The sequence below is a fragment of the Suillus paluster genome, assembly GCF_016628075.1.
Source record: "Suillus paluster strain FC165 chromosome Unknown EDB91scaffold_150, whole genome shotgun sequence".
In the NCBI taxonomy this organism is placed as follows: domain Eukaryota; kingdom Fungi; phylum Basidiomycota; class Agaricomycetes; order Boletales; family Suillaceae; genus Suillus; species Suillus paluster.
In genome coordinates, this window is record NW_024537710.1 from 31,023 (window position 1) to 50,752 (window position 19,730).

The following is a 19,730-nucleotide window of genomic DNA, read 5'->3' on the forward strand; positions in this document are numbered from 1 at the left end:
GAAGTCCGCTGTGGATTGATCGTTTCTTATGCTATCCCAGAGATCCGAATGTGAGGGGAAATTGAACGGGAATTGACTGGTTTGGTGGACGTTCAGGTCAAAGTTCTGATGGAGGGTATTAACGGGGGCGGTTAAGGGGTATCCAGAGGGTATGGTGGTATAATTTTCGTCGTCTAGCCAGTGTGTATTGTACATTGGAGAGAAGTCGCTGGTGTAAGTCCAAGGTAGTATCGACGCGCTTGATTGCGGCCCTGCAAAAAGGAGGGCTTGAGTACCATGATACACACAGATACTTAATACCGATACGGGGGCTTACATGATGGTTCTAAGCTGGAGGACGGATACGCAGGCAGCATAACCGCAGGATAAGTTTCTTGAGCGTCCGATGGCGAATCAATGTCCTGTATCACCAGAAGGCCTACGACAAGATGAGAAAACAAGAAAGGGTATTCCACGATGTGATCCTTACGAGCATCGATATTCCCTCGAAAATAATCATTCCGTGCTACACCCGGGTGTCGCTCCTGTGTTGATGAAGGGGACGGATCAACGAGGGGAGGTGCACTTCTAGATACGGGAACGATGGCATGGTGCTGTCCGCCACCATCGGCACCGCTCCGAGTGAGATCGCTTTCGACAAATTGAAGTGCTTCCTTGGCAGACGGTCGGTCGATGGGTGTCTTAGACCAGCACCGGGTCATAAAATTCCAGTACTGTTCAGTGACACAGTGGCTGTCTGGACGAGGGGGTTGTTTCTCCTCAATAGCTACTTGGTACGTGATCTGGAATTCACGGGTCAAGTGACACCATGGCACATTTCCCGTGAAAACCTGTAGGGTAGCTGAGCGAGCTGCACTCGCAAGAGGGAACGACTTACTTGAAGCATGATGCTACCAAATGAGTAAATGTCGCTTTGAGTGGTGACTGCAGAGGCTGATTCCTCTCCAGTAAGAAGTTCAGGAGCTGCCCATCTAACTGCTCCTGGATGACAGCCCGTCTTTGCGAGGTATGTCATGCCGGTCAACTGTTCTAAAGTTCCGGAAAGGCCAAAATCTGCAAGATATGCTTTTCCATCACTGTCAATAAGGATATTGGTCTTGAAATTGATCATTAGTATATGAACGATGTGACAAATAAGGGATATTACACCAGTGAGGTCTCCGTGAACGACTGGATTGAAGTACGTGTTTCCGTCGGCAGTGAAGCTAAATGTATGAACTGAAGACAGTTATTTATTTTTGCTATGTACATTTGTGTATTCACTCACGATAGTCGAGGCCAGCGGCGATGTCATGGAGCTTGAGTACGAAACGATAAGCCCGAGTCCGCGCAAACTAGGAACGCACTTGAGGTTCTCACCAGACGCAGACGATCAAGCAGCGCGAGGGCCCTGTTGTTCTGGTTGAGAAACGACGTTAGAGTGCCGTTAGCTATCCACGGGGCAACCAAAGCTATAGAGGGGCCGAAGTCCGAAGTAGTGCCCATGAACTTCAAAATACTAGAATGCCGCAACCTCTTCCAAATCCCAAGCTCCTTCCGAAAAACCTAAAAGAACGTTAAACAAGATGTGTCCATTACCTGCTGCTATAGGACATTACCTCATCATGGATGAATTGCGGTCGAATTGCTTTGACAGCGACCTGCGGGCGAGTGATACGTCAATAAAAGTGGAAGAACTGTAACATCGGCACGAACATCTACATCGCCATCTGGTCCATGGTATATGCATTTGTAAATATTTCCGTATGTACCTCCAGAGACGGGGTCTTGGCTGCATCGGGTGATAAGCTCGGTCAAGTCTGGGATGAGGTTTGGGGGGATAAGCCGAGTGGAGGGAGCGACATTGGCAGCGGTAAGTGGGAATGATTGATGCATGACAGGTCCGGCGAGTCTTCGCTGATCCGCCATCGAAGGAAGGCTAACTCCAGGGTTCGTTCCAAAACTTGAAGTGGAACCGGCTGACTGTTGCAACTGTGAGCTGCAATAGGGTGCTCCGCCGCGCTGGGGAACTCGACCAACAGTAGCGGGTATTCTATCACCAGAACGCATGCAAACATAAGCTTCAATAACACGCTGACATGACTTACAGATGCCCCAACGGTTTCCTCTCAGGGATTATGTATGGATGTGGACGATGTTGCGCCGCAGGACGGGAAGCACCGAGACGACGCCGTGCATCAAGGTTGATCGTGCTGAAAGAAGAAATTGTATCAGGAGGGAAAGCCTGGCTAGAACTAGAGGCTAGTTGCGCATCCATCTCCAGCTGCACAAGATGATCGTTGTGGTCGGGTGGTACTTGTTTTATCGAGGGAAATGCGGTGCGTGTGCATGAGATCTTGAGGTTAGTGGCTGTGTAGAAGCAAGCTTGAGTTGAGTTGCTTCAAGTTGTGCCAGTTGCGAAATAGACATTGAATAAGAATCAGCCGCGAGGGTAAGTAAACAAGACGTGTTGCATTTCAACACAAAACCCCCTCCTGGTCCCTGGCGTCAACATTCAAGCATCTGTTATAACTCGCTGCAATGGGTTACAACGCACACGTTGCGCGGGAGAAACATTGCGCATGCCATATCCCGCCATGATCCAGGACCCAGACCCAGCGAGTCAGGAACTGTGTTCAGTTTTCTCTCGCGAAAGATTTGCGAGTTCATGATCAATGCTACAGGTAGTACTGAGGTGTGTTCCAGTTTCTCTGATTCTACCTGCCAATTCTTGAACCGAACTGAAAATCAGACATAGTCTGGTCCATCTAAATGAAAACACAGACGTGATGGCAAATGGCAACACGGAGAGAAGGAGGAGCGATGCAAGCAACGAAGAGGCTTTGATGGGAGTATGATCGAGCAGTGGAGAGAGGCTAGCGGAAGCGTCGAGAGTGGTAGCGAGAAGCGAACAGAGAATACCAAAGATCGGAGAAAATCGAGTACTGATGGCCGCGGTCATGCTGATGCGTTAATCATATCTATCACAGCTTTCCCGTCGCCGCCGTTCACCTCCTCCCTCTCAGACCCGAACGCAAGTCCCGATGCCACCCACACCCACACCCCACCTCCTCCTGGCGTCCGCATCCGCATCCTTCCTGATCTGGGCGAAAGTGGGTCTCTTTTCGCAAGTGCGCGCGTTGCCCTGCACCCCACTTAGGCTAGTACCACTGGCAGTATAAATGACGTCGCAAGGGCAGCAAGCGATAAAATGAGACAACCAACCATCAACGTCCCCAGCGACAAAATGGCTGCGTTCCTGAACGAAATGAGGACTGTGCGGTGAAGGAAAGTGTGGTCTGCTGGGGAATTGAATAGGAGCGTTAGTTAGTGATCGACCTGGGCCGAGTGGGTTAAGTCGGAGTATGATTGCTGCTGGAGTTGAAGGGCAGAGAGGTGGAGACGGGCAGGCGCAAGTCGATGGGTACGAAGGTGCCTGTTGGTTCATCTTCGACTTCGAAAGCGGGTTCAGTTTCAGCTGTTTCCCACTTTGCTGCAGGGTCGATTGGCTCCTCGAAACTAGCTTCTACATTGTTAGGATTAATCCGGCGTCCACGTCAAGACTGCATTCTGCCACGAGCAATCCGTAATCATCGTCTACTTCAACCGCGTAGACATCATCCATTTACATTACTCTTTCGTCCAATGCAACAGAGCCACACATAAGTAACAGACGCAAAGTCCCATCCCTCACGGACCGCTCCTCACTATCGAACGAATACACATCCTCGTTGTGCTCTAGATCTAATGGCGAGCTTAGGGAGATGCGCATGGTAGGATGCCGTTGACGCCGCCTGAACTGAGGTCCGCTTCTGCTCAGAGTACACATGACAAGGGCATAGAAATCATCGACGTAGATATGGAAGATATCACTTACGCCTGTCTGTCTCTCAGCTACCTATACCGACGCTGAGGAAGCTCCCCCTGGGGGAAGAAGTACCTGTCGATGTCAGAGAAAAAGAAGAGGGCTACAACGCCGAAACCGAAGAGTATCATGTTGCTTAACGAAGAGGAAGGAGATGAGCTGGCGTCACCTCCGAATTTGAAGTTGAGCTACAATACAATACAAGTGAACCGTGTTGCGTGCGTTTGCTGGTTCAACGTTTCACCATCCTCCCGAGCTCAGACTCAAAGGTTACGTAAAACCCACACGTTGCGCAAAAGAAACAATACGATGCAATGACTCATCACGATCAGCGAATCAGGAATCCTCTCGAACAATACCATCGCCATTCTGTAGAGCATCGTCAAAGGAAGGATGAGTCAATTAATCACGATCAACCAACTGCTTCACGGGCATAGAGTTTCCAAGAATTTTGGTTTTAACATACACAGCACCAAAACTATACAGAGCCTCGAGCTGTGCTCTCAAGATTCCGTGCAGCATACGAAGAGGCTGATGTCACCGAACCAAACTGTAGCTTGAGTAATCATAGGCCAAGAATTGTACCATAGAGTGTGTTTGATTCATCCACTGGAAGCCTGCGGTGAGAGTAGATAGTCAGCAAAATGAACTCTACATAGTACATCATTGGCATAAATGAGAAGAAGAACTGGAGCGGGCGAAGAATGGAGAAAGAGAACTAGAGAGCAGAGGATGGAAATGGAAGGTTATTGGACGAAGAGGTGTCTGCCGCGACACCACCACCGCTCGACCGTAGCAAGCTCAGCTCGCGATCGACAAATTGAAGTGCTTCTTTGGCAGAAGGCCGCTTCATCGGTGTCTTGGACAAGCAACGAGTGATAAAATCCCATTGCTGGTTGGTGACACGATCTGGACGAGGATGTGTTTCATTACCAGTGCTCACTGTAACCATGACTGCGATTTCACGTTTCAAGTGGGGCCAAGGCAACTCTCCCGTCAGGATCTGCAGGATGAGTTAGGTAAGCTGCATTAGCAAGAGGGAATGACTTACTTGAAGCATGATGCTACCAAGGGAGTAAATATCGCTCTTGAGTGGTGATTGCAGGGGCCGGTTCTTCTACAGAGAGGAGTTCAGGAGCTGTCCATCTCACTGCTCCTGGGCGGTGGCTCTTCTTCGCAAGGTACGCCATGCCAGGCAATTGTGTTAAAGTTCCTGAAAGGCCGAAGTCTGCAAGATATGCAGTTCTATCACTACCGACGAGGACATTGTTACTGGCAGTTGATCATTAGTACGAGGGATTGGAACAAATGAGGCACATTACACCAGTGAGGTCTCCGTGGACGATTGGATTAGAGTACGTGTGACCATCTATGGTGAGGCTAAATGTGTGAACTGGGGGAGATGGTTATTTATTCTCGCTACGTGGATGCCTGTGTTCACTCACGATAGTCCAGGCCAGCGGCCTACGTCACGGAACTTGGGCACGAAACATGAGCTCGAGGGGGCAAACCAAGAAAGTCTTTGAAGTCCTCACCAGAAGCAGACGATCACATTGCATGAGGGTCTTGTTTTTGTCGAGGAACGATGTCAGAGTACCGTGGGATATCCAAGGTGCAACCAATGCCAGAAACGGACCAAAGTCCCGAGTAGTACCCATGAACTTCAAGATATTATCATGCCGCAACCTCTTCCAAATACCGAGCTCTCTCCGAAAGGTTACAGGAAGCTGATTAGTGGGTTGTGACCGAATTGCTTTTACGGCGACCTTCGAGTGAGTATTCAGAAATCGTGGAAATCGTAGGAAGAACTATAATGTCCTTGCTAACCTGTACATCGCCTTCTGGTCCGTGGTATACACATTGGTAAATATTACCGTATGCGCCGAAGCCAATAGGGTCTTGATAGAGTCGGGTGATGAGCCCCGTTAAGTCTGGGATGGGGATTGGGATGAGCGAGCGAGCGACATAGCTAGTGGGATAGGCAGTAGGTGGTTGATCGATGTATTGCTCAAGGTTCTGATGTATCACGTGAAGCTGCTCTTAAAAGAATTTATGAGTGTGGGAAGGGAGTGCACCTTTGTAGCGATAATGGAATCGAGGTTATTCAACATCTTGTCAATGGGGCCTTTAACGGGAACCTCCGGCGCGAGATGGCGACCATCCGTGGCGGTGTACCTGCGCAGGATACTTTGGGTGAAAAATTCACGAATAAACGCTGTCATCGATACGTAGCAAGTTTTAACTGAGTGGCAGAGGAGGGAGAAGGTTTTTGGGTTATGAATCGATCACGGGGAAATTGACGGTCCAGTTGTAAGCTGGGGTTGCTTGCTTTTAAGTCGGAAGTACTTGCAGCAGTGCAGCAGTACTTGGAAATTGGAATGAGCTATAATTAGCTAGGTCGGGACATATGTATTCTACAGGCTTAAAAGAAGTCTATTGCCATCATTAGTCAGATGATCCTGGACCCTGTTTGGTACTATAAGCCCCACTCAATTCCATTTTATTTCACCCATTTTATTTTCTACAAGCAATTTACAAGTGACAGGCTGTGCGAACTTGAGAGAAATAAAATGTGTTGTAATTGAGGTCGAGCATTTTATTTTATTTCTGATGGCACAGCAGCACTTGCTGAGATTAGAATATGCCGAGGCGGCACATCGAACGACGCAGCCCGAAGGCTCGAAGTTCAACACTGACGGTCATGGATGATGTATTCCAGTGGACGTTCCCCACCGAAAACACATACCCGCAAGTACCGGATGTATTCGAGCAAGCGCCTACTACTATGCACAATGGACATGCACAGCTTCCCCCTGATCTGATGCCCTCGTCCTTCAATCAGTATGACACCGGGAATCTCATCCAGCATGCCAACACTCACCAGATTCCCTGCCCCAGCACACCTGCTTGCCAACCTCATTTCTACATTGATCCAGCCTCTGGTCTTCGTCGGTCCCCTCGAAAAACGCGCCCGGATGGCTACAACATCGTTCCGTTGCAAATTCAAACCACACCGAGCCACCAACCTCATTGGGACTTTCCTGCAGCTGAGAGCACTGCACTGACACCTGTGAAAATTCCTGCACGACGTGGACGCACACGAGTGACTCCGAAGCCGAGAGCCTCAAAGAGTGTCCCCGAGTCCCTCCCCAAGTCCCTCCCCATCCCAAAACCAAAGGTAGTCAGAGGCACGGGAAGCAAATCGGGTGAAGGAAATAGACATACCTCGGGAAATTCAGATGACGAGATCTCGAAGCTTGCAGAGAGCCAGCTAAGCCGGGCTGATCTAAAGCTTGAAGCCAATGGACTTGGAGCTACATGTCATGAATGTTACCAGCTGCACCTAAATTTCGATTATCAAACCCTAAGTCACCTTATCTGATAAGATTAGATTAGATAGATCCCTGATAAGATAAGATGGATAACCGATTAACGATCACTATCTTGAATTCACATCTATACTATATCGACGTCATCCATCTATATCCGTGACCCTAGATAACCGAACTCATCATATCCTTAGAAGTCCTACGATTAGGCAACGGGTTACATCATAAGCATCTATACGCCTCTATGATTGAACCATAACCAAGAGTCCTCTACGGCTATCTCTTGAAGAGTTATCACCTCTTCACATCGCAGACCTTCACTTCTCACACATGACACATTAAGAGTTACCTCTGTCATTCACCGAACCCCTTACATAAGAACCTGTTGCACAGTCACAGCTAAACCCTGAACCCCTATCACAGAAGCACCGCTCATAGAGAAGCATGCTCATTACCGAAGACCCTGGAGAACCCTTAGATCCGATCGTACCCGATACATCTCCAGATCCAGATCCTATCTAGATTCTTAGATCTAGATCCCAAGATCCTATCTCTAATCGAGATCCTTAATCACCGCTTGAGACTTCTTATCACAGAACTCTCTCACACCCTTCTTAATCTCCGTCCACCCTGAATAGAAGCAGTCCCTGAGAACCCTGCTTAATCACCGATACCCTTGGCCCTATGAACCCTTTACCCTTCTCTTCTTGTAGTTGATTGGTTGATAAGACGCCCTATACCCTAGGTGCAATGTTATGACCGAATATAGTTATATCACATACCTTTCATACTCAGATAGCTCCGCCCCAATAGTAGTATATAGTCTAGGTAGTAGTCAGTAGTACTCCTTAGACTTAACCTCCTCGTTTCTACGTTATCGTAGGGCCTAGACGTTCCCTCTCAATACTACCCTTGCCTTATCCTCTTCAGACTGAGTCCTGTGGTGTGATCCATACTCCAGACACCTACTAGTTAGGTTAAGGGACGCTGGTCATAACACTACACCTGCAAAAGTTGCCGGGACACCTGTGAAGCTGGAAGCGAGAGTATTTTCTGACGAAGATAAACTGAAGGCTGTGAAGTACATTACCTCTCCAGAGGTTTGGCCGACATTCAAGCTCACACAGACAACCACGTTTACATATGTGAGCCTGATTTTTTGTGTTAGTATGTTCTCACTTACATATACGAGTGTAGATTGCATGTGTCTTGATGAAGGGCCGTCTCGATCATGCACAAATCCGTAATCAAGTTGTGGAGATGCCAGAATGATTCTCTGTGCATTCTATTAGTTGTTAGTTAGTTGTTGAAAATGTAGAACACATAAGTGAAAATTTTCGTTACCGAAACCAGGCTTTGAACTGCCGTTCACTAGCCTGTCCAAGTAGAATATCAAAGAAGTCCTTAGACTTCGGTTGGTTGTATTCTCCACGCATGCCGTATTTCTTGCTTCGCGATTTCCGTCTATAGTCTGCTGCGAGGCCTGCAAGAACAAGGCCGAGAAGTTCGTCATCGTCATCTTCTGCTGTGGCGAGTTGTGCAATGGCGAGGACCTCAAGCTGTTTAGCTGTAGACTGATAGTGCTTCAGTGGCCGGCGTCCGAGACGTCGTAAACGCGCCATGACGCGTGACCTATGACGATTATACCTAGAGATTTCGAGTAGCATCCCCGCACTCGCATTGTTGAAACCCCGCGATGACGAGTGTTGAACAAACACAAATATATCATTTTATTTTTTACTCACTTGCTTGTTCACACAGCAATAGATACTCGTTCACGAAAAAATAAAATGGGCGAAATAAAATGGAATTGAGTGGGGCTATAGTCTCAGGTGAACTGATCTCAGGGTGAATAGCAGTGCGTGTAATGGACACGCCAAACTGGACATTTCCTAACCACATCACCTATGACTATGACTATGACTATCATATGCCCGACAATGCGGATGAGTGGCAAGCTACTCAAGCGCCTCACCTCTATCACAACATGCAGCTCGCGCCGTCCCCATCTTATGGCCACAGTGCACCGCAGATGCACTTCGCTAGAGTGATCAATGAAGTTGAATACAACGTTGAATGGAGAAGAAAACCGAAAATTGCAGATCAGCAGTGCGGCGGATGAGAAGATAGTAATTGCAACAGATCTTAGGGGATTTTGCAAATGCAGGAAGTGCACAGCCCGGGGAGACCGAAGCGCACGAGAAGTGCACGCTTTGTTGCCTTTTCTGTTACAATCTTCATGTTGTCCTAGGCCTCATCTCCAATACCTAGTGCCTCGGATAGATCTTTAGCTAGATCAGAATTGTAGAACTCTATTTGATCTCCATTGCGCGCAGCATTGTATTACCTTTCTCATAACCGGTCTAAATGACACCTCTGGTGCCTCAGACTACAACTGCCCTCGAACACATGCAGCGGGAGATGGACGCGCAACCAGGCTCTAGTCAGCCTATGCTTCTTGGCGCGTTTTCTCCTTCTAATACGACTAACTTTCCTGCACGGCATCGTCCCAGTTCTCCTCGTCCGTCAACGCGACATCGTCAACATCCATATATGTCAATACATGACAGACGCTCACTCCGCGCGATTGTTTTCATCTGGCGAGGCCTTCAAGGAGTTTCCCGGTTAACGCCCTCAAGCTCATCGTTTCATCCCAAGCTCCGTGACGTAGCCGCTGGCCTCAACTATCGTGAGTGAATACAGGTATCCGCATAGCCAGAATTAATATCTCGCTCCCTCAGTTTATACATTTAGCCTCACTACAGACGTACACCGTGACACGCACCCCAACCCAGTCGTCCACGGAGACCTCACTGTTGTAAGGTTCCTCATTTATTCCAAACCCTCATACTATCGACTGCGAGACCAACGTCCTCATCGGTAGTGATAGAACTACATATCTTGCAGACTTTGGCCCATCAGGAATCTTAATGAAATTGCACGGGATGACATACCTCGCAAAGATGAGCTGTCATCCAGGAGCAGTAAGGTGGACAGCTCTTGAACTTCTTTAATCAGGCTCTGCAATCACTCCTCAGAGTGACATCTACTCATTTGATAGCATCGTGCTTCAAGTAAGTCATTCCGTCTTGCTAATACGGTTTATTGACTAGTCTTGCAGGTCCTGATGGGAAAAGTGCCCTGCCCCCCCTGAATTGTGAAGCCGCAATCTTGGGGAAAGTGTACATACAGTGGATCTGTTGCTGCGGGGTCCTGAGCTCCCAATCCGACCGATAGGATTGACGACGGCGTCATCATTTTATGTGCGGTTTCGATATCTTCCATAGCCAGGCTCGCTCGCGAACTGTTCCTCATTATCGAACGAGACAGACATCACACCTTCTTTATGCTCTGATAATGAGCTAGGAAGGACGCGGATGATAGGCTGCTAACGCCGCCTGGACCGAGGTCTACTGCAGCTCAGGCTGCGTATGACGAGGGTATTCGACATGGAAGATATCATACCCGCACATAAAACGATGACACGTCAATCTTATCGGTCTGATTGGGAGCTCAGGGCGCCGTCTGGGACCACGGATCAGCGTTGCGAAGGGGAGCACATTGAACCACATGGGCGAGCACCCCATGTCATCCTCATAGAGAGCTCCGTTCTGCCGTCAATGGGGGCAGTGGACCCATAGAGCGAACGGAGTACTTCAAGGGATATACATCGAACCACATGGATGTCTAGGAGTGCCGTTCAGACCAGCTCAGTGCTTCAATGACCGGCGAGAGGCACGAACTGTAAGCTGGGGAAATGGCCGTTTGGTCTGGAGTCGGGGAAGTCAGGCACCCGTCGAATTCGTTTAAGTTGTCTTTTAAGGTACGTCCCATGCTTTATCCTCGTGTTCGCTTCCCACCTAGTGCTGTGTAGACGAAGCGCTCGGGTCTGCGACTAGCGCTACTTATGTGCATTTTCCTATTTATAACGCATTGATGGCTGTGACAACCATCCCGCAGTTCAACTGCAATTTGCTGCCACCACGGCATCGGATGGCCTGTGCCAAGATGTGGGGTTCAAACCTCATTCGTTGCAAAGCCTACTTACAACCACAACGCTCCTCATGTCTTGGTTGATCATTTCGCGTTCTCAGCTTCCGACTTGGCATAGCTTTACAGATGCATCACTTGGCGGAAGATGCCAGATAGTGGAGTCTTTCAACTTTATCGCCACTAAATCGGATCTGACTGGGAATACTCAATAACACCATTGCCGCAATAGCTATCCTCTTATGGGGCTGCATGGATCATCATCTGCTCCTCACATTGGAGTGTTACTCCTGGTAGCACATCACTCCTCGACTTTCAAATTTTGCATGTGTATGCGATGCACGCGAAAGTCTCCTCCTGCATCTCAGACAGCTGTTTCGGATGGTCGCCTTTTATTGTATGGGCCCGTCTCGTAGGTGATAGTTCTCGGGGCAACCCTCGTTCCCACAGCGATATTGAAATCCGATGATTGATAAAAATATTACGGTCAACATCAACTACCCGACGTGGACTATAAACGAAACCGTGCTTCTGCAAATACATTACAGATTTCTTTGCACCTTTCCGCTTAGCCTCCTTGCACACTGGACATGGTATACGGTCCACCTAAGGAGCCACACAAAGTATTGAGGCTGGTGGAAAATGCCAGCCGCGAAACCATTATATGAAGCTCGTGCCGCAAGAAAGCAGTTATCCGTTCCGTCGTAGAATGTATAACGGTCGTAACATGTGGGCATCCTCGACGAGTCATGCCTCATCTCCTCGATCAACCGATTATGCACTCGCAGACAATCATTTTTAAGCCACGTCGGCATAGACAAACGAGGCTGTCCGGGTATTCGGACATCTCCTATGGCACCCGAAGCCCCTGCTTCCACGACGCGGCCTGTGTTTGCCAGCCCTCGGTCCAGCATGTCTTCGAGACCCCATGCACCATACCGGAAAATCCACATTCGCCAGTAAGTCATGTTTCGCGGAAGGGGAAATAATGCGCAGTTGATGATCATGCAGTTTAGGATGATGATTTGGCGTTTATCCTCGACCATCATCGCGTACAGGATGAAGAAAAACAGCCTGACGCTACACGACGCGAGACTGGGGTGAACAATGCATCCACAGATGTTGGTGAGCGGGAGGGATAAGAGCGCATTAGGATGCTGGAGAATGAAGTAAGGATGTTGAAAGTTGAGGAGGTACGTGACTATGTCCTCTTTACTATTGATCCGTCGCGAGAAAGATGAGGCGGCAAGGCGCGGGTCAATGGGTGTCAACGTGTCCGTTGATTCAGCCTCGACTTCAAAAGCGGGTATGTTCAAGTTCAACTACTTCCGACCTTGCTTCAGGGGCAGTTGGCACCCCAAAACCAGATTCTACTTTTAGTGGGAGGTCAAAACTACTTTCTGCCTCCAGCAATTCCAAACCAACTTCTACTTCAACCACGTCGAAACCTTCACCCACCCACTTACCCTGCCGAACCCAACCGACCCGCGCATGAGCAACAGATGCAAAACACATTTCCTAGGTGAATCGGAAGCGAAATGACGTCCGGGCACACATGCTTGAGCCCAAATGAACTCGAGTATCTCTTCATTTTCGTCCTCTATGACACGCGAATTTCTTCTCCATTCTCCCTCCCAGGCTCATCGCTTGCGAACCGTTCCTCACTATCGAACGAGACAGACAACACCGCACCCTTTTTGTACTCTGATAACGAGCTAGGAGGGATGCGGATGATAGGCTGTCAACGCCACTTGGACCGAGGTCTACCTCAGTTCAGGCCCGCATCCATTCGGGGCGCTTTGTGCCAAAACCGAGACATTGAGGACGAAGGCGAACACATGTTTGTCAGCTGCCCTTTGCGTTGGGCTGCTCGTCGCATTTCTAGGAAGAGGTCAATGAGCGTCCAATGACGACGAGGCAATCGAAGATCAAAGGGGTGACACGCAATGACCTACCTTCCGGCGGATTCTGCACGTGTCACAACCCAACTTGGCGCGATAAGCTTTCGGAGTTTTCTGAATCAATGTCCTGCGTTACCGGAAGGCCCACGACAAGATGAGAAAAAAAGAAAGGGTATTCCACAGTGTGATCCTTACGAGTATCAGTATTCCCTCGAAGATAATCATTCCCTGCTATAATCAAAGCAGGGTGCGGTCCGCCACTGTTCGCATCACTAGAACACATGTAAACAGGAAGCTTCAATAATACACCAACATGATTCACAGATGGTTCCCTCTCAGGGATGTGTGCGGATGCTGACGATGTTGCGTCACTGGACCAGGAGAACCGTGATGACGCCGTCCATCAAGGTTGATCTTACTGGAAGGGAAAGCTTGAACGGAGCCTGCTTGCCCGACTGTTTCCCGCTGCATGAGTAAGATGGTGGTTGTAGTCTGAGAGTGGTGCTTGCTTATCGATTGGAAGTGCGGTGCATGGCGCATGAGGTCAGTATATGATCATTTAATTCGGGAAACGCCGACTGTGTCGTTCGAAGTTGAACTCAACCTAACGGAGTGCATCAGAAGTACTTACTAGTAGGGCTGAATCCTGGCCACCATCCCTTCAGCCAAGTAATCCTTGGATGTTTCAACGCCGCAGCTTACGCGTGCGCCAGAGGAAGCAAGCTTTAATTTGAGTTGGTCGTGACTCGCGAAAATAGACAATAGGAATCAGACGCGAAGGTAAACAAGGCGTGTTGTGTACGTTTGTTTATCCCACGCCCGATCAATACATTTCAACACAAGCCTCCTCGTCCTCGTCCCTGGCGTCAATATTCAACCATCCGTTCTAACGCGTCTTATTTTTCGTATCGCGAGAAGTCACATACGTTCTACAGGATAAACAATACGCATGCAATGACCCATCACAACCGCCACGATCCAGGACCCAGACACAGCGAGCCAGGAATTCTCTCAAATGTGTTCAGTTTTGTCTCGCGAGAGATTGGCGAGTTCGTGATCAATGCTACAGGTGCAGCTGAGGTGTGTTCAGTTTTCTCTACCGACCCTTGAACTGAACTGAAAATCGATCACGAACATAGTCTGGTCCATCCAAACCAAAACACAGACGTGATGGCAAATGGCAACACGGAGAGAAGGAAGAGCGAGGCAGGCAACGAAAGGGCTATGATGGGAGTATGATCGAGCAGTGGAGAGAGGTTAGCGGAAGCGTTGAGGGTGGTGGCGAGAAGCGAACAGAGAAGACGAAAGATCGGAGGAAATCAAGCACTGATAGTCGTGGTCGTAGCAGGAGGGAAAAAGAGAGAAGGGATGGAAAGAAAACGCGCTTCCTCTGGGTCTCCGGCTCGTTCACAGTCTGCTGAATGCACTTACTCGCACACCCAGTCTCAGTCCCGTGAACCCTCGCGATCACGTACGAAGAAAACCAAAGCGAGGTCCAGTTCAGATGGGAAGCAGGCAAAATCGAGGTCAACTGATGGCTATGGGCGGAAGAAGTGCCTAGATCGGCCTGAGGATGCAGACGGTGGTGGAGTCTTGTGTCCAGCCTCTCGAACTCCTTCGATCCATGCACTCGCCGATGCTGATGTACCTCTACAGAATTAACACCTAGCGTGACCTCCCGCTCTCAATCTCCACGACGTAATAGCCATTCGCGAGGCGGGAAAAGCCCGTCCTCAAGAGGAAACAACTTCTACAGGACACCCTCCCCAAGATCCATCCTCATCTCGACCAAATCATTCCTCTTCCTCAAATCTACAGTCTATATCCTCCCTCCCTTCCTTAGCATACCCCCTACTCCGAAAAAAGCCCTCCATTACAATGCCTGGCTCGCTTTTCCCCCGGTCCGATTCACTCGAACCTGAACCCAACGACGAAGAGATGGAAACCAGGAGAGTGCGATTCTTGTCTGCTTCTGAAGATACCCATACCCATGAACGAAACCCAAATCCTATACCCCGTACTCCTTCAGCTCTCGACACACAGGAATCAGAACCTGGTTCCTCCAATTCTCAAAATGCAACCCCTGCAGACAGAACCGGTCCTTCTCCCTGGCGCACCCGTCCCATCGCCTCCGTCCACGATGCAGTTCAACGGTTCACTGCGAGTGGAGGGGAAGAGAGGGACTTTTCGTTGTTAGTAGTTGCCAGTCCGGCGGTTCCTGTAGATCCGGAGAGCCCAGGCGATATACTGGAAAGGTTGCATTCGCCCTTGGGTGGTGTTTCTCGGAAGGGAAAAGAACGTGCTGTTGATGATGGAGATGAGGATTTGGCCTTTATCCTCGACAACCATCGCGTACAGGATAAAGAAAAACAGCTTGATGCTGCACGACGCGAGACGGGAGTGAAGAGTAAAACTACGAATAATGGAGACCGCGGGAAGGATAAAGAGCGCATTAGAATATTGGAGGAGGAAGTAAGGATGTTGAAAGAAGAGGTATATCACTGCATCTTATTTTCTCTATTTATGCTGACGCGTTGGACATTTTCTATCTTAGCTCTCCCGTCGCCGCCGTTCTCCTCCTCCCTCTCACACCCCAAACGCAAGTCCCAATGCCGCCCCCACCCCCTCCTCCTCCACTCCCACCTCCTCCTGGCGTCCGCATCCCCCTCCTTCCTCATCTAGGCGAAAGCGGCGCTCTCTTCGCAAGTGCGCGCGCTGCCTTGCGCCCAACCGAGGCTAGTACCACCGTGAGCACAAACGACGTCAGCAAGGTCGGCGAGCGGCAAAATGAGACAACCAACCGTCAACGTCCCCCAGTGACAAAATGGCTGCGTTCCTGAACGAGATGAGGACTGTGCGGTTAAGGAAAGTGGGGGTCTATACCCGGGGGATTGAATCGGAGCGTTAGTGATCGACCCGCGGGTGATCGACCTGGACCGAGTGGGTTGAGTCGGAGTGTGAGTACTGCTGGAGCTGAAGGGCGAAGAGAGGTGGATGCGGGGAGGCGCAAATCGATGGGCGTGAAAGTGCCTGTTGGTTCAGTTGCTTCTAGTCTTGTTCCAGGCTCCTCGAAACCTAATTCTAATGGGAGTAAACCGGCGTCCACCTCGAGAATACCTTCTACCTCAAGCATTCCCAAACCAACTTTTACTTCAACCGTGCCAAAATCCTCATCCGCTAACCCTGCCCCCTCGTCCAACACAATCGGCACACGCATAAATAACAAGCGCAAAGCAGATGTCCTAGGCGACTCGGAAGGAGGGTCTACTTCGAAACGGCGTTCAGGCACCCGTGCTCAAGCCCAATCAGACACCAGCACCTCTTCATCTTCATCCTCTAAAGCACACGAATTTTCCTCTGGTTCTACACGGTCAATTTTCTCCCTTACAGGTCCATCGCTCGCAAACCACTCCTCCCTATCGAATGAAACAGATATCACCACACCATCTTTGTGCTCTGATAATGGAGGGGACGCGGATGGTAGGATGCCGTCAACGCCACCTGGACCGAGGTCTGCTGTAGCTCAGAGTAGGCATGACGAGATTATAGAAATCATCGATGTGGACATGGAAGATATTGAACCCGCACATAAACCCATCACTCCCTCACGCCCACAAGGAGATATGTTCAGGAAACGCCCACCGATGTCGCCGTTGCCTGTGCCAACGCCGAGGAAGTTGCGTGCGCCTGCACGAGCCAAGGGGAAGAAGTCCTTACCGACACCAGAAAGAACGAAGAGAGGTGCAACGCCGAACCGAAGAGTCTCATGCTACTTGATGAGGATGATGATGATGACGAGGAAGAAGATGAAGACGAGCTGGCGTTCCCTCCGAAGTTGAAGTGGCGACGCGAGCCTCAGCCCAGAGTCACAGGGAATTTAGCCACACGCGATACCGCAGCGAACGGCAAGGGCAAACGGCGACTGACGTTGGACGAAGAGCTCGCGAGGGCTCGGTCATCTGATCGGCTTGTAGAGCTGGGACTAGAGAGTGGGGAGTTGATGGGGACAGGCACTGGGAGTACACGCCGCGGATTCCTATCTGGGGGCGGTGCGGGCGGTGTCCCAGTATTTATGGGCGTAGGATACGTGCGGGGCGTTGAGGACGACGGACTAAGCCAGCCAGTATCGAGGATACCACGCCGGAGAGGCTAGCTTGTTTTATTTATTTATATCTTTATCATATCCCCCTAGCTAGCTGACGCTTTCATTCTTGTGTTATTTCTTGTACTCCTATGATATGAGCGGTCCTGTTCTGTTCTCTTTTCCGCGGAGGAAGCTATTCCATTAGCCTATTAGAGACTGAACAATGGCAGAAATGACGAAAACCTCATGGTTTGCCTCATCATGCAACCCCTGCAGGGTTCTGACCCGTGGCTCACCTGAGTGAGCAAGCGGAAGGACGTTAGGTTCTTTACATATTCTTTACTCTGGACCCACCGTCAGCTAGCTCTTGTGCTATGTACTTACGTGTAGTCTCCCCTAGCTAAACCTATAGATGGAAGACAGTCGTTCCTTGTACGCGATGATTTCCTTCGTTATTAGAGCTTGAAGAGGCTTGAAGTCAATACTACTAGCCGCTGCCTCCGACTCGGAAGCAGACACTGTGCAGCAGCAAAATACACGCAACAACCCCGAGTCCCTGCAGGGTTCCGAGTCGTGGCTCTGAATGAACAAGCGGGAGTCCGAGGTTATCGGTCCTTAAGTTATTGCATTTACTCCGATGGTCCCCACCCAGCTAGTTCTCGTACCACTATGTACGCGATACCTTGTTCGTTTCCATCATTATTAGAGCTTGAAGTCAATACGCTATTGCTTGGTCTGACGGCGGTGCTGGTGGTGGTACTGTGTTTCAAGGTAACCCCCGCATGCGTCATGGCTCTCTCCTCTACCATCATCCCGAAGCCTGCGCCCGAAGCTGACTCTGACGCTGAGAAATGCTTACGGGACATACCAACACATGTGCTCAAGCGTCTCACCCCAAAGTCTAGAGCATGCATCGAACGTCTGAGGACGTGTCAATTAGACAGACCTGACCTGTAAGTCATCTCGCACGGTTCTTGCTCACCACCTATGACTCCGCATGCAGCTCCCGGCAACCAACGTGCAAACTCGCAGCTGTACTTGTTCTGCTGTATGAGCAGGCTGGAGAGCTCAGGGTGCTATTGACCACACGGTCCAAGTTATTGCGTGCCCACCCAGGGCAGACAGCGTTACCCGGCGGGAAAGCAGACGAGGAAGATGAGAGTTTGGTCTGGACTGCTGTAAGTGCTGCGGTCACAACTATTATGAATTGACTCGTTCATTCTTCACACATTCACGTCCCATCCTGCTTTCATTCGATCAACCATGCACTTCCACTGCCTCGTAATTTCAGCTTCGCGAAGCAAATGAAGAAGTCGGCCTCCCTCTCCCACCCAAATCTTCTAACATACACTTTGTCACAACCCTCCCGCCCTTCCTCTCCGCATCGCAGTTGTTGGTGACGCCCGTGGTCGTACTTTTATCATCCCTTTCTTCGCCGCCCACACCTTCGTCATCGTCATCCTCGGTCTCGGATGGCGCCTCAAATGCAAGCCCCAATGTCCCACCCAGCTCTTCCTCCCATCCAATCCTCAAGTCCCTAACTCCCTCCATCACAGAAGTCGACCGGATATTCGATCACCCGCTCGAGGCGATACTGGACCCTCACCTCTTGTCGAACAAGGGAGAATCCCTCGTGGACGAGGGAGAGGACTGGCCATACAGTGCTGAGGAGGTGTATGTGAGTTTTTGACTCTTTACTGTATTTTCATTTTCAGTGTTTCGTGCTTGCGTGCTAATTCTTCTTGCCCATTGCGTAGAATACATCCGACGTGCGCCTTAAAGCATTCGATGGAGTCATCTATAGGATGCATCGTTTCAGAACATGCGCATCTCCTATCAAGGGGCTGACAGCTGATATTTTGGTGAGTCGCTATCTTTTCTCACATGTCATGTCGTTCCCTTTGAACTCTAATCTCTCCGCTAACCTGCTGATGCTGATGCCCGCATATAGATCTCCGTCTCTGAACTCGCATACGGGCGGAAGCCCATCTATGGACGGTACCCACCCGATTCTCAGTCAGAACCTCAAGACGGGAAAAGAGATGGGGGAGCATATGGGGCATTAGTGAGGAGGCACATAGAAGAGAACGAGAGAGTTGTGGCTGCTCTTGAAGAACGCGGGCAATGATATTGACTGGAAGGCAGATTGTTACCGGGAGCGCACTTCCGGCAGGTGCATGATCTCTCTGTGATAGACTAGGGTGCCACGGCCCACCATACATTAGTAGAACGTCATCGGTTTGGTATTATATACACTGTGTACAGTGTACATGTCGAATAAAAAAAAGTTTCCAGACTTACGATAGTATATAATACATTATGGGCCAACAAGTTGGCAGACGGCGATAAAAATTGATTGTTATTAAAAGCCTGAGGCTGGCGAACGTCCCATGATATTCGTGAGGTATTATTATTCGCATAAAAGATAAAGCTGCCAATAACGTTGCTTTTAGAACCGAGTAAGTTAACGTTGTTGCCGCCGCGTCGTCGCAAAAAATCCAATCTAAGACAGGCCTCTACTCTAATAGATCATAGATGCCACTCTGCAGACTCGAAGAGCTCGTTATTTAAGGTGACGAACA

General features: G+C 49.7%; 6 protein-coding genes across 6 annotated transcripts; 4 read left to right on the forward strand and 2 right to left on the reverse strand.

Moving 5' to 3' along the window:
- Positions 1-4,562: 4,562 nt before the first annotated feature.
- EDB91DRAFT_1255673 (kinase-like domain-containing protein) lies at positions 4,563-5,955 on the reverse strand (the record flags this gene model as incomplete). The annotated part of the gene is made up of 8 exons (XM_041324022.1): positions 4,563-4,847; positions 4,896-4,961; positions 4,996-5,116; positions 5,162-5,237; positions 5,290-5,308; positions 5,380-5,610; positions 5,672-5,860; positions 5,920-5,955. 8 exons carry the CDS (start codon positions 5,953-5,955, stop codon positions 4,563-4,565), a joined length of 1,023 nt encoding a protein of 340 aa, XP_041170010.1.
- A 530-nt stretch (positions 5,956-6,485) lies between these two features.
- On the forward strand, positions 6,486-7,226 carry EDB91DRAFT_1087834 (uncharacterized protein; the record flags this gene model as incomplete). Its single annotated transcript, XM_041316298.1, has 1 exon — positions 6,486-7,226. One exon carries the CDS (start codon positions 6,486-6,488, stop codon positions 7,224-7,226), a length of 741 nt encoding a protein of 246 aa, XP_041170011.1.
- Positions 7,227-9,407: 2,181 nt separating this feature from the next.
- Positions 9,408-10,128, forward strand: EDB91DRAFT_179539 (uncharacterized protein). The gene is made up of 2 exons (XM_041326337.1): positions 9,408-9,862; positions 9,915-10,128. The coding sequence occupies exons 1-2, from the start codon at positions 9,541-9,543 to the stop codon at positions 10,055-10,057; spliced, it is 465 nt and encodes a 154-aa protein (XP_041170012.1). The 5' UTR covers positions 9,408-9,540; the 3' UTR covers positions 10,058-10,128.
- A 1,521-nt stretch (positions 10,129-11,649) lies between these two features.
- On the reverse strand, positions 11,650-12,457 carry EDB91DRAFT_179595 (uncharacterized protein). The gene has a single exon (XM_041326338.1). It carries the CDS (start codon positions 12,210-12,212, stop codon positions 11,706-11,708), a length of 507 nt encoding a protein of 168 aa, XP_041170013.1. The 5' UTR covers positions 12,213-12,457; the 3' UTR covers positions 11,650-11,705.
- Positions 12,458-14,714: 2,257 nt separating this feature from the next.
- On the forward strand, positions 14,715-15,941 carry EDB91DRAFT_179620 (uncharacterized protein). The gene is made up of 2 exons (XM_041326339.1): positions 14,715-15,557; positions 15,619-15,941. The coding sequence occupies exons 1-2, from the start codon at positions 14,943-14,945 to the stop codon at positions 15,802-15,804; spliced, it is 801 nt and encodes a 266-aa protein (XP_041170014.1). The 5' UTR covers positions 14,715-14,942; the 3' UTR covers positions 15,805-15,941.
- A 1,678-nt stretch (positions 15,942-17,619) lies between these two features.
- Positions 17,620-19,518, forward strand: EDB91DRAFT_1173042 (uncharacterized protein). The gene is made up of 5 exons (XM_041320271.1): positions 17,620-18,101; positions 18,152-18,326; positions 18,440-18,826; positions 18,906-19,010; positions 19,100-19,518. Exons 1-5 carry the CDS (start codon positions 17,818-17,820, stop codon positions 19,274-19,276), a joined length of 1,128 nt encoding a protein of 375 aa, XP_041170015.1. The 5' UTR covers positions 17,620-17,817; the 3' UTR covers positions 19,277-19,518.
- The last annotated feature ends 212 nt before the right edge of the window (positions 19,519-19,730 follow it).

Coding starts and splice junctions, on each gene's coding strand:
- EDB91DRAFT_179620 (XM_041326339.1), top strand. CDS start 14,943: ATGCCTGGCTCGCTTTTCCCCCGGTCCGATTCACTCGAACCTGAACCC. Junction 15,558..15,618: donor TAAGGATGTTGAAAGAAGAG/GTATATCACTGC, acceptor TTTCTATCTTAG/CTCTCCCGTCGCCGCCGTTC.
- EDB91DRAFT_1173042 (XM_041320271.1), top strand. CDS start 17,818: ATGTACGCGATACCTTGTTCGTTTCCATCATTATTAGAGCTTGAAGTC. Junction 18,327..18,439: donor AGAGTTTGGTCTGGACTGCT/GTAAGTGCTGCG, acceptor TCGTAATTTCAG/CTTCGCGAAGCAAATGAAGA. Junction 18,827..18,905: donor ACAGTGCTGAGGAGGTGTAT/GTGAGTTTTTGA, acceptor CCCATTGCGTAG/AATACATCCGACGTGCGCCT.
- EDB91DRAFT_179539 (XM_041326337.1), top strand. CDS start 9,541: ATGACACCTCTGGTGCCTCAGACTACAACTGCCCTCGAACACATGCAG. Junction 9,863..9,914: donor AGCCGCTGGCCTCAACTATC/GTGAGTGAATAC, acceptor TCGCTCCCTCAG/TTTATACATTTAGCCTCACT.
- EDB91DRAFT_179595 (XM_041326338.1), bottom strand. CDS start 12,212: ATGATGGTCGAGGATAAACGCCAAATCATCATCCTAAACTGCATGATC.